The sequence below is a fragment of the Melopsittacus undulatus genome, chromosome 6 (genome assembly GCF_012275295.1).
Source record: "Melopsittacus undulatus isolate bMelUnd1 chromosome 6, bMelUnd1.mat.Z, whole genome shotgun sequence".
NCBI lineage: Eukaryota > Metazoa > Chordata > Aves > Psittaciformes > Psittaculidae > Melopsittacus > Melopsittacus undulatus.
In genome coordinates, this window is record NC_047532.1 from 27574619 (window position 1) to 27587883 (window position 13265).

The window sequence follows — 13265 nt, forward strand, 5'->3', positions numbered from 1 at the left end:
ATTGTCCTGTGTGATCACTCCAGCAAGCCTGGTGCTGGAGGGTGGCTTTCCCCAGCACCCCTCAGCATCACAGGGCTGCTGCCTTACTCTTTGGCTTTGCAGCCCCCATGCAGGAGCATCCAGCATGTCCCCAGGCTCATCAGGAGGCTTCAGGGCTATACCACAGGTGGTCCCTCCCATCAAAGGGCTGCTATGCATCAGTGGGTAAAAAAACAAACAAAGAAAATTTATTGTGCAATCTGCATCTTTTGTCCCAAACTACACAGACACTCTACACAAATTAAATAGAGGGACTGGACCAGCAGTGAGGTTCCCTTGTGATTGGCAGGGTTGGAAGATGCTGGTTCTTCAAAGAAGAGCTACAAGCCCTTTTTTCCATCTACATAAACAATGCAGTGTAGACCTAGGCAGCATACACATATACATACACAGATTTCTGTTTGTGGGGTGGAATCAGCCACGCACAATGTAATCGCATTATACACAGGGTGTGTTATACCTTAGCACTGACCACAGGCTGGCCACAGGCTCTGTGAGTCTCTGATGTCTCCTTTATCTCCAGCAAGGCCTTCCCTGGGGACAAGAGCTGCAGAGCCCCAGTGCTGCCACAGCATCCACCATGCCAACAGGCATGATGGCTGCTTTCAAAATGAAGGGATTCATGCTCACGGCCTTCATCCTTCAGGAGGCCCACAACATGGTTTTGGGTGGTGAAAGACGTTTCTTCAGCACAACCATCCTACATGGCATCAGAGGAGCTTCAAGCAGAGGTGTCCCATCCATGACTCCCTAGCATCCTCCAGCTCAAATGTGGTCTTGGGAGCTTTTCCTCTCAAAACCACCTTTGTGGTGAGGATGCAAAAACTGCCATCTCACAGCTGCTTCCTTGCACCAGCCCATGGATCCATGGGCTGTAATTCATGGGGAAACAGTCATAGAGGAGTATTGGAGGGCCATATGGCTTCCTGTGTCCCAGTTTCATAAAGACATCACCATGCCAACAAATAAAGAATGGTGGCACTGGCCTACACAGTGTGCTGCCTGCCTGGGCAGGTCATCCCTTTCCATGGTGGCTGGGGAGAGACCAGGAAACAAGCAGGAGCTAGAGGTGGGTCTCACAGATTGGCTCAGCTCTCAGCCAGAGCCTACTGGCCAGCAGCTGTGCAGCCCCAGGTGACCAGCCCTGCTCCCTACCAAAACTCACTCTGTGAGTGGGTCCCCCAAAACTGGGGCTCAGGTGCAGAGAGATGGCACTGGGCAGAGCAATGCTATAGGGTTAGCACCTGGAGAAGGTGCCATCCTGGCTCACTGGCACTAGACTCCAGGGGTGAGTAAGCCCACTAGCACCCTGGGACAGGCTATCTCAGCAAGCACATGGCATAAGCTGAGAAATCCTCCTGACCAGGGAAGCCAGCACAGTGTAGGACCCTTGCCCGGGCAGAGTGGGCAGAGCTGGGGGCAGGCTGGTGCTTGTGCACCCATGCACGAGCATCCAAGCTGCTGAGTGACCCCAACCCTTGGTCCGCAGCCCAGCATGGCTCCTGGCTGCAGACAGGATGGAACCACTGCGGCAGGATGGGAGCTTTGCACAGACCACAGCAAATAAACCCAGGATGGGGCTGCAGAAGCCATAGCAGGAAAAGGCTGTGCCCCTCCTGGGAATCTGGGAAGAAGTGGGGTGTTTCAGCTCCCCACACGGGCGGCAGGGGCTCCTGACACCCTGGGGATTCCCCCTCTCCAAACTAATGACCCCAAAGAGACATGGGGTCAGGATGTGGCAGCAAGAGACATGCTTGGGAGAGCCAGCCCCCACAGTGCCCCTGCTGTGGCTCCCCCACTGCTACTCAAATGACAGTAAGTCAGGATGGGGCCCCTCCACCTCCCAGCCAGGGGTACATGCCTCTGGCCGCCCTGTGCTCCCCAGTGGCTCATGCTCGAGCCCTGGTCTCCGGGAAGACTTCTCTGTGCTGAGTGACTCTCCTGCTCGCCGCTGGCTCTCCAGGTTGCCCTTATGGATTAGGTCAGGCACAGGAAGAGCACCAGTGGGCTGGTCCCCACTGGGACCTGGGGTGGCCATCATGCTGGGGACCCCAGGGCATTCCAGAGGGGATGGTTCCCTCATCCCTGGCTGCTCCTCTGAGGGGTCAGGGTGGGGTGTGGGTGGTTCAGGGGGCTCCTCCATGCTGCTCACTGGGGTGGTCAGCACTGGCTGTGGAGCAATGAGCATGTCCTGCGGGGTCTTCAAGGCACGTGGTGTCCGCTTCTTGGTGACAGGGGGTGGGGGGTCTAGCCGGGGAAAAGCATCCAGCCCCACAGCCCTGCAAGCACAGAGAAGTCACATACAGCCCCATGCTGAGGTCTCTCCCGCCTGTCCCAAATGGCCCTATCAAGGGAACACTCACCCGTCCTCACTAGCTGGCTGTCCCATGCCCAGAATGGCACCAGCTCTGGGATTCACCTCCATCACTCCTACAACAGGGATGCCGCCTGGCTCCTTGCGGCGCAGGAGATCATTCACCTTGGCCCCCATGGCCTTGCCCAGGTTGCGGAGGTGCTGGCTGCTGGCATGGCGGGAGGGCTGCGGTAGGGCTGCAGTGGGGCTGTGATGCGGCCGTGGGGTGGGTGCTGTGCTGGCACTGGCGTTCTCAAACATGCTCTGGTCCACTGGAGGGGGAAAGGGGACAGTGAAGGCTTGTGAGCCAAGCTGGAGAGGGGACCCCAGCAGGGACAGCATGTCCCAGAGCTGCCCACCAGCTCCCAACCCAGCAGCATGGGAGCAAATTCTGGGGGACAGGGAGGCTGCTTCTGAAGCCCCACAGAGGCTGTGGGCAGCCAGGCCATGCACTGAGGATAGCATGGGGTGGGATGGGGTAGCGATGAGCCCAGGGCTCCACACCGGCGCTGCTAACACGCCAAGAGCATCTCTTACCTGACACTGAGTGACTTGGGAAGCAGGTTGTGGAAAGAAAGAGGATTTACCAAGTGGACAGCAAGCTTGTCCCTTCTGCACTGCCAGGTGAGGTTTGCTGCTGACCCCTGCCTAGACCTGGCATACTGCCTGAGGAGATGGAACCCACGAGGAGCCCTTGTCAGCCAGGCACCTGCAGAGCAGCAAGGCCTTCCCTGGGGGCACCCACAGCCTGGGCTCTGCACTGCCCACCCTTCTAGTCTTCTGTCCAGCCCAGGCTGGCTGTCCCCTTGTGCTGGCCAAGCTCCTGAGATCCCAGGGCCTGAGCAGACTGCCCAGGAGCATCCTGCAGTACACCATCCCTTTGTGACATCAGCTGGATTACAGCATGGGTACCATGCTGCAGGAACTACACCATCACCAGCTACATGAGGGTGATGGAGCGCTTTGGCCTGCCCACCATTTCTGTCAAGACTGTACACTGTGGCACCAGGACAAGAAGCCCAAAGGCCTCGTGCCCCTGTGGCCCTGCCAGCCTATCAGGTGAGCATGGGGTGCATGCAGCCAGCACTGCATGTGGGGAGGGCCCCCCTTGCACCTCCTGGGCACGGCCATGGCACTGCTCAGTCTTCTGTGGCACAGCAAGGGCCTGTAGGAGGGGCATGTCTTCCTGCACAGGTGGAGAAAGGGGACCGGGTGGCTCTGTGGCAGTGGGTGCTTTCTGGGGACCTGATGGGGCTCTACAGTTACACCCCTCATCCAAACTACACTGGTGTCTCCTCCACGTCTTCCCAGTAGGAATCTTCAAAGTTGTGGATGCTGCCCTTGGAGTCACAGCTCAACCTTACCCGTCACTGCCCTTGTGCCAGTGCATGTCTCCATGGGAGGGCTCCAGTGAACTGCTGAATGAACTTTGTGCACTGCTGGTGCCTTGATGCCCACCACCATCCCTTTCCTATATCTACCCCTGCATTCCATAGTGGGAGGGGTGGTACCCTCCATGATGGGAGTGACAGAAGTAGACACCTCTGACATCCCATGGAAACAGAGAGGAACAGTGCAGTGCACAACACTGCTCCCAACCCCATGGGAGACCAGGCTCTTACAGGGACCCCTGACTCACTGCAGACCCTTTGCTCTACAGCCTGTGACCCTGCAGCCCCACCAAGCAGCAAGGTCCTTGCCCACACCTGCACCATCTACCGGCCCTGGTTCTCACCCTACAGCTACTTCATGTGCACCAAGGGAGATACTCAGCAGCACCAGGACAGCCCCTTCTCCAGCTTTGCCACCAGCACCCAGGAGCATGAGGAACCTGATGACCTCTTGGAGATAGTCTGCTCCTCCTCCGACTCCTCAAATGAGGCTCAGCTACCCAGGAGGGACAGGCTGCCCAGTAGCAGAACCAGCATTACAGTCCAGGACATCCTTGCTGCTTCCCAGCAGCACCCAGTGTCCCAGCATGGCTACCAGTGCGTATCATGCTGCTGCATGTTCCCCACGCTGTGGTCGATCAAGACCCACATCCAGAACAGCTCTCAGGAGGGCTACAGCTGTAAGGTGTACTACCGCAGGCTCAAGGCCATATGGGAGAAGCAGCGCACGCTGCAGGAGACTGCAGCCTCCGGGGTGTCCATGTAGCCCCACCAGCCGTGCTGCCGCCGCGGGAGGGCACTGCTCCTTTGCTCTTGTCAGCAGCAGAATAAATTGTTTCAGGAGCAGCCAGCCCTGTCTGCCTGCTGCTCTTGACTATATAATCCTTTAAAAAAGACTTCCTGACTTCGCCTTCACCAGCAGCCAAAAATCTCCCATGTCCCTGAAAGCACTGCTTAGCATCTCAGCATCTCTGCATCTCTGCATGGTGCTCTGCAGATGGCAGGAACCTCCTGGCATCCTCGAACTGCTGGGTCAGCCCTGGGATGAGCCTGTGCTGTGCAGTGGCTGAAGGGGAAGACTGAAACCCCTCTACTCCCAGCAGTATTCAGGGCACCTCTCTCTCACCAGCAGCCGGTAGCTGCCACCACAAGCAAGAGTTCCACAGAGGATGATGCTTAGTTTGGAGGTGTGCAAGGCCAGGGGATGCTACTGCTGGTGGTGGCTCCCAGCATGGAGGGGGAGAGAAGTACAGAAAGAGAGAGAGTCAGTGAGAAGGAAGAGACAACAGGAAGCCTTGAGAAATAGAAAGATTTATTTAGCAAAAGCCAGTTGACTAATGATAACACCCAAGGGTTAAGTGCACTTACATTGCAGATTGGTCTCCCAGATAGATTGAGTCAACAGTTAGTAACATGACAGTTGTAGGAAAAGAAAGGACAAAAAATATAGCTTTAAATTCCCAGTTAAGGTCCATAGCAAAAGTGAGAGGCTAGAGAGCCATCTTGGAGGCAGCACTGACTTAGGAGGAGGATCATTTACACATGTACACCAGGATGCTGGCAGGGTCCTCACCCAGCTCTGGCAGTGCCACATCAACCTGTGGGGCACCCACCACCTTCTTCTGTGGGCAGAGTGCTGGGCTGGAGCCTGAGCCCTCAGCTGGTCCCAGTGCTCCTTGCAGGGCACTGCCTGGGCTAGACCTGTGCAGCAGGGATGGGCAGGAGCAGTGGCTCAGGGAGAACGTTCAGACTGCCTGCTTTCTAAGGCAGCCCAGCCTGGAAGAGATCTGCTGCTGCTCCTCCTGGGCTCTCCTTTCATCTGCCCTGTGCATATGGCCAAGTTCCTGCTGTCCCCCTCCTGCATGATCTGTCTGCCCACATGGAAATCCCTCTCTGAGGTCACCATGCGACCCACACTATCTGTGCCATCTCCTGTGCCTGCTACCATACCCACCTCTTTCTCCTGGTGGGAGCAGCCTCGCAGCCCATGCTTTCACCTCCAGCTGCTGTAAGCTGGCAGAAGGATGTCAGGGTCCCCAGGAGAGGGCCTTGCACACAGCTGTACCCACAGCAGTGCAAGACAGGGCATACAGAAGTATTGGTGTCCAGAGGACAGGAGCAGTCCTGTCCCAAACAGCACCTGCTCCTATTCTGCCACTGTGGCTGGTGCAGGGGCTCCCCTGGACACCAGGCCACTGCTGGGGACACCAAAACATCTTCCTTCCCACTAGGACTCTCTAGCTCCTCAAAGTGTCCAGCCTCCTCCTGTGATGGAGGCTGCATAGCACAGTTTGTACCAACCACGGGAGTCTCACCCATACCTCATTCCTCATTAGCCCTCAGTCCCAAGGGTACTGGGGCAGAAAGAAGTGATGGACCTTCCTCAGCAGCCAGGAGGAGAGCAAGAGCTCGTGTCTGGGAGATCCTCTACTAGAGGTTAGTTGCAGGCAGACCTAGCAGAGACAGAGCTGATGAAGACAAAAGTAGCAGGGAAGCAACAAAGTGAAGCAGAAGCAGGATAGGAAGGTAGGTGGGGAGGAAGACAACTGTGCCAATCCCCACCTCATCGAATGTTTCCACGAGGAGCAGGATGGACATTACAACTCTGGCTCATACCCCTTCAGCTGCATCCTCTTAGAGACTGCAGCAACAGACAACTGATAAAATATGCTTGCAGAAAAGAAACACACTCTGGATCCCTTGGAAGCCCTCAGGATGGCTCTCAGCCATGGGTGTCTTGGTGTCTGTTGGGGAATCCTAAGATCTCAGATTCATTTTCTAGAGGGTGCAAACCAGAGCTGAAGAAGCCCCCTTGCAGACATCAGCAGTTCCCTCCCCACTGACGGATGGCAAGCATGCCCATCCCTGCACACAGACAATGCCAGCACTGCATTCCCCATCCCTGGTCCAGGGGCACATGATGGCTTGGAAATGGAATGGCTTGTCTATAAAGCAAAGCTGGGAGTTTGTGGTGAAGGGGGTGCAGGGAAGTGGTTGAAAATGTGACTTGAGAGCACCAGAAAGGCTTTGAAACCTGGCAGCCACGCTGAGGATCACAAGGACTGGATGATGAGATGAAGGGCACTGCACAGCCCTGTGCTACATGTCCTGGCTCCCTGCTCCACATCGAGCTGTGCCTTCCTACCCACTCCACAGAGAGAAGAGTGGACATTGCCTGCAGGCCTTCCACGTACCTCAGGCAGGGACAAACCCTTTCCCGGAAGCACAACAAATGCCATCAACCTGCCAGGAGCTGCCTGTGCATGGCCACCCTGCACGACCTCATCTCACTCCTTCAGCTCCTTCCCAGGCTTGTCCCCACTGCCTCACCTCTCACTTGTTCACCCCTGCCAACAGTGCACCATCACCAACCCTAACCACCCTGTCAGCGTGGCCCTGGCTTCATCTCCAACCCTCTCCACTATGCAGATAGCCAGACCACCTGACAGTGGTTCTGTCTCTGCTCATTGCCTTCACGTTGCCTCCTTGGTTCCTCTTGCCCCACACCTGCTCTCTCATTCCCCCAGCAAAACCTTCATCTACTTTCCTGCTTCCCCACCAGCAGCAGTGGCTAACCCGGCAGGGAGTCCCTTGCTTCTGCCTGACCTTGAAATGCAGCCTGCAGGGGGGCAGGGACCATGGGACAGCCCAAGCAGCTCAGCTCACTATCTGATGTGAAGTGGGGATGCTCCATCTCAGCACACAAGCCCTTGCATGCCGGAGCACAGCATGCCCAGCGCATCGCCTCGGCACAGCTCCATCCTCACCTCCACACAGCTCCCAGCTGTGTGCTGAAGCCTCATGTTCCCTCCTCCACCCCTCTACCTCCGAGATGTCCCGCTCCTGCCAGGGCCAGGGGGTTATGACCAGGGTCCACCCCGGCTCCGGCAGGTCCACACCACCTCCTGCCGACCTCTACACCGCGATCTCATCCTCCAGGCTGTCGCCCAGGTCCTGCCTGGTCTGGACATGGAGCAGGCGCGGTGGCTCCTCCTGGGACCAGGAGTCACGCTCCTCGCTCTCGTCCGTGTTGGACTCGTACTCGGAGGCAATGCCCGACTCGCGGAACTTGATGAGCTCCAGGCTGCCCAGCGCTGGCTCCGGGGCAGGTGGCCCCGAGTCAGGCAGGAAGCGGTAGCACTCCAGCTTCACCAGACAGTCGTTCCTACCTATGGGGCTGCCCATGGTGCTGGGGAAGCCTGAGCCAGAGCCCAGTGGCGGCGGGTGGGTGTCCTCGGGCTGCGGGGTGGTCGGGTCGCAGAGGACAGGGAGGACGTTTGAGCGGAAGGTGATCTCCAGCAGGCTGTCCTGGGAGCCCGCTGCAAGAGAAGAGCATGACTGAGAGGCAGGCAGTGCCACCCCAGCTTGCCTGGGCATACCCCAGCCACCACAGCTGGCTGCAGACTGGCCAGAGGAGGATGGCCTAGGCCGCTTGGGTGTCAGCCTCCCCGCCACAATCATTTAGAGGGGCTCATTTAGTGTCACTGGTGCCAGGAGCTGCTGCCAGCCAACAAAGAGCTAGTTTTGCAGGATAAAAAGTTATGTCTCCCATCCAAGCTTCTGCAGGGAGCCGATGGCCACATCTGCTGAAGAGCAAGGTCAAGGAGGGGCTCTTGAGCAGGTAAGGAGCTGGCCTAGAGCATGCGGCCATTGGTGAAAGTGGTCATATGGACATATGTGACCTGTCCATGCAGTCCTCCCCAAGCCATTCCCACACTGCTTGCAAGCACTCTGCCACATGCAAACCAACTAGGCAGGAAAGGCAATAATATTCCCCTACACACCCACTGGTCAAGCACAAAACCCCAAGAGAAACACCCACATGCATGTCCTCCACAGACCTGGCTAGCTGTGAGGGGAGAGTAAGGGGCAGGAGCACTTACTGGTGGTGTTCCCCGCTAGCTTCAGCTCCAGCTCCTGCACCTGTTTGACCAGGAGTGAGATGTGCTGCAGCAAGTCCTTGTTCTGGAGCAGGAGCTGATGCACGCGAGCCTGGGCTTCCAGCCGTGCTGCTGCCTCTGCAGCCAGCTGATCCTTCAGTAAGTGGACCTGTGTGACAGGAGAGAGCAGGTAAGTGTATAGGTGATGCTGCTCAAGGGCTGAGAGTGTCAATTCCAGCCAGCCCTGCTCATCTACCAGTGCTCCCTCCCCAGCATCCCACGGAATGATCTGATGAAGAAGCATTCTCTGTGGGTACCCACAGATGAGATGTGGAGCAGGGCAGGTGGCAGAGTCACACCAGTGCACATGCAGCAAATCCAGCACATGGTCCCCTGGCCTCTTGAATGGAAAAGCCCGAGGCAAAGGGAAGTAGCACTGACCAAACCATTGATCACATACATGTGCCATGAATGCACAAGGAAAGGGCAGCCCAGGAGGGAGCCAGATGGATGCAGAAGAAAAGACACGCTCAAACAATTGGACAGTGCTGCCCATGCATGAGTGTGCAGCCATGCACCATGGGCAGCCCTGTCCAAGCTGTCTTTCCAGGCAACTTTTCCAAGGACAGGGTCCTGCCAGTGGCGTCTTTCACAAGCAGGGGCTGGAGCATCAGAGTGGCCCTGGAGCTGCAGGTGGCTCTGGCTGCAACAGCACGACACGCCTCGAGCAACACAGATGGCAAAGCGCTGCTGAGACAAAGTGGCCCCAGGGATGTGAGCTGGCTGCTCATTTTATCCCTGGAAGTAATGCCTGGATGTTAGCCTTCAGGAAGTCCATGGGCAAGAAGCCCACTGATCCCAGCATAACTACCCACATGCAAGCAATCTGTATCACCAGCACCACATCCCAGAGAGGGTGGGATGCTCCTGGGTGAGACCAGCCAGGAGCCCTTGCCCAGGAGGAGCTCTTTGATCTGCCCTCCTGGATGGGTATCAGAAGGCAGCGCCAGGTCTGTTTGCAGGCAGGTTCTGCCTGCTTTGTCTGAACACAGCCAGCAAGGCAGCATGGCAGTGCCCCTGGCAGAGTTGAAGCACAGCAAGCTCAGGTGGTGGCAAGGGGCCAAGCAAAGTGCTGCAACCTGCAACTGTCTATGAAGCCAGACCAAGGGCAACAGGGTGCAACACTTCATACACTGAGCAGGCAGCACAGAGACCTTTTGGTTTGATTGTGGGCCTCCAGCCAGGTGAGATATGCCACATCACCACTACAGTCACCTCCTCTTCCTGACAGTGGTGGAACAGTAAGGCACAGCAGCAAGGTGCGACAGGGACCCTCTGCCAAATGCTGGTGGATGAAGCAGAGACCTGGAGCAGAGCTGGGATCATACTTAAATAACAAGTGTGTGCTAAAGCTCAGTACTGACAGTGTCAGCTTGGAAGTCATCTCTCCTCGCAACCGGCAGCTGTCTCCATCTGCAGCAGGGGCCAGGTGACACCCAAGTGATGCTAGGGGAAGATACCAGCAGAGCCCAAATGCCATGTCTTGCAGAGAGGCAGTGGCTCATGCCATCCTCCCCTTGGGAACAAGACCCAGGAAGGACTCCTGGCCTTAATTCAAGAGGAGGAACTTTCACAGGTGTCTATACACACCTTGCAAAAGCAAGTCTCTAGTCAATGAGGAAACTAAATGGCATTTCATCCTCAGCCAGCTAATTAGAGACTGAGACAATTACAGGATGGTCCCTGTAGTTATTGACCAACCATAGATCCTCCTCAAGACAGTGGATCTCCTGGCTTTGTTAGTAAACAATTAAGCCTATGCCCTTCATCACCTATTTAGAGACAAATCAGTACTTTCTGAAAGAAGATAACAAGTGCCATTAACAGTGGTGTTGATGTAACACATGCAGTCATCTGAAAGGCAGTTGACACAATAGGGCCCAATATTTTCATTACTAAATTACAATGATACAAAATCAACATGGTGCACACACTGAAGGGATTAGAAAGCAGCTAAGTGACAGCTCCTGTGTCAAGAACCACGCTATGGTGGGCAGAGGCCCAGAGCAGGGTGCCAGCCCTCGGAGAGAGGGGGATGAAGCCACTGGCTGCCCTCCCAGGAGCCAGCCAAGAGGTGGCATTACACTGTTGCAGATTTTTTTTTTTGTTTGGAAGTAGGAAGAAAAAGAAATGACCACTGCAAGGCTGTGCAGGTACACAGAGTGGGAGCTGCTGAAGGTGATCAGCCCCTGCCACAGAGGGCCTGGCTTTCCCTGGTGAGCTTTGTCTGTAACAACACTATGCTTGGTCAGACATAAAGAATGCAGGTCCCCCTTCCAGAGGGAAAAGCAACTTCCCAAGCCTGTGACCCCAGAAGACACTGAGCTCTCAAGAGCAGCAGCTCAGCCAGAAGAACCAATACTGATTTTCTGGTGTGAGAAGAGGAAAGCATGGGACAGCACAGAAAGGCTGCTGGAGCCAATCGCTCAGGACGGAAAGAAATGAAAGCAATTGCAGACAGCTCTTTGAGGAGTCAGGGAATGAGTAAAGCTAAGGTAACAAGCTGGATAAAGCAGCCAGAGCTGCTTAAACGAGAAATGTCTGCATAGAGAACAAGCTGCCAGCTGCACATCCCAGGCAGCAGTTGGCCAGGGTTAATGCTGAGGCCAGGCACTGGCAAACAGACAGGGGCTGAAGGACCAAGAACACTGGTGGCATGTGGACATAAGCACCTCTTCTTCTGTGACAGGGCCAGCGCAAATTGCCATTCCTCTTCCCCTGCTGCACAGCCCAGGAGTGGGTCCCTCCCCACAGCCTTTGCACCAGCTTCTCCCACAGCCACCGCCTGGGCTTCTCTGCCTGGAGGCAGCCTGCCCTCCCCATGTTGCTGCCTGTCTCCAACACTGCCTTCAGGCAGGGGTCACTCTTTCAGCAATGAGGATCTCAATAGCATGCCCCAGCCTTGACGCTGCCCCAGGAAAGAGTAGAGGGGAGAACCTGTGCCACAGCCACTTGTGTCTGCTGCTGTTGCTGCTGCAGGAGCTGCTGGAGGAGCTGCATCTGGTGGTGAGCAGAGAGGGGTGTTCCCAGGTCAGGCAGCTGTGCAGACGAGGGCAGCAGCATCTTAGGCGACGCTGTCAGGATATCTTCAGGGAGGAGGCAGCCCTGCAAAACACCAACATCCAAACTATGATCCTGTGCCCCTTGCCATGCAGAGCCCACAGGCACACACAGGCTGTACCCCTCAAAATACACAGGAAAGATGCTTCTGCATTCAAAACAAATGCAGGCTTTGCTGGGGGTGCTGAAAAATTAGGAAGATGGTATTTTTTCAGTTTTGACAACAGCCCAAATACTTCTGTAGAAAATTCCTGAAAAGGCTGACACTTCTCATGGGAATTTCCACTGTATCAAAAAAAGTCCTTTTTTAATTTTATTTGTTTGATGGAAAAAAAACCCTATCAGCTCTGCCCCGGACACTTTCCATGTGGCTGCACATAGCTGAGCCTCAGCACAGCACTCCCCAGGAGTGCCCTGGGCCCCAAGCCAAAGGGCAGCCCTGTGGCAGCAGACAGCTTTGATCTGGGAGCAGGGGAATGCTGCAGAATTCCTCCTGATCCCTGGGCCCTGGGATGCTCACCACAGCCATAGCGCCAGGGCCGTGCCATGCACCGGGAGTTGAGGGCAAGGACCCACGCACCTTGGCATCAGTGTAGGCACTTGCCTCCTTGCCCACGGCATCCAGGTCAGTCACGCCACGGCTGAAGTCGAGGATGTCAGCTCCGGGCAGTGGGAGCTCCACAGCATCGATGTCCGTCTCCTCTGCTGAGGTGGCTGCCCGCTCTGCACCAGTGAGGCGACAGGCTGTGGGAGCAGCATCAAAGCAGAGTACAGCCCGCTTGGAGTGAGAGCATGCTATGGTGCGCCCAGGGTATGGTGAGTGATGCCCTTTGGTCAGTCCCCACTGCCCCAGCCACCCACCCTCCAACTCTGCGGGAAGCAGGTACAGAACAACACAGCTGTGCTTCCTGGATGGAGCTTACAGCCAAAACCACACCCAGCCCCAGCACATCAAACCTGGGGAACAGTGGCCAAAACCCCTGATGTGGAACAAATAGGTCATCAAAAGCAAAAGACACATAGAAAGCTAAAGAAAGGTAAGCAAGAGATTACAAGGGGAAAAAACACAAACAAAACAAAAACAGATGCCCAGAAATCTCCAGGGAACTGCATATCATGGCCTGGACATTGTGTGGAGGGAAACCAAACAATGACTTGTCCAGGACAGCCCAATGGTTAGGTCATCAAAACAACACCGGCTGCAGACGAAAGCAGGAAAACACAGCACAGTCCAGTCTGTTGGGATCAGGGGAACTGGCACCCACCATGGGGTGGCAGGGAAGGGCAGGCAACCCACACCCAGATAGCAGGACCCATCAGCATCTCAATGGGCAATGCAGGTGTTTAACCAATCTCTTGCAAAACATCTGTCTCCCTTCCAGTTCAGTCACTGGCACTGAGGAGCACAGCAGCTTTCCAGGGCCCCACTGAGCCCTCTGCCCATGGGGCTGAGAAGGGAGAGAGGATCCACAGGCTGCCTGC

The 13265-nt window shown here is 56.0% G+C and overlaps 1 protein-coding gene across 7 annotated transcripts in view; it reads right to left on the reverse strand.

Moving 5' to 3' along the window:
* Positions 1-201: 201 nt before the first annotated feature.
* The window catches only part of LOC101873575 (carboxyl-terminal PDZ ligand of neuronal nitric oxide synthase protein), a 45263-nt gene continuing 32199 nt past the window's right edge, over positions 202-13265 (reverse strand). For 3 of the 7 annotated variants that reach the window (XM_034063637.1, XM_034063636.1, XM_031047201.2), the window contains exons 7-12: positions 12364-12527; positions 11661-11828; positions 8667-8832; positions 7953-8102; positions 2403-2664; positions 202-2318 (exon numbers count right to left, since the gene is read on the reverse strand). In XM_034063637.1, coding sequence (XP_033919528.1) covers positions 1841-2318; positions 2403-2664; positions 7953-8102; positions 8667-8832; positions 11661-11828; positions 12364-12527 — 1388 coding nt within the window. In that variant the 3' untranslated portion in view covers positions 202-1840. Of the gene's footprint in view, positions 2319-2402; positions 2665-5078; positions 8103-8666; positions 8833-11660; positions 11829-12363; positions 12528-13265 lie in introns of those variants that run through there. The other 4 variants (XM_034063638.1, XM_031047204.2, XM_031047202.2 and 1 more) reach the window with 3 other exon arrangements.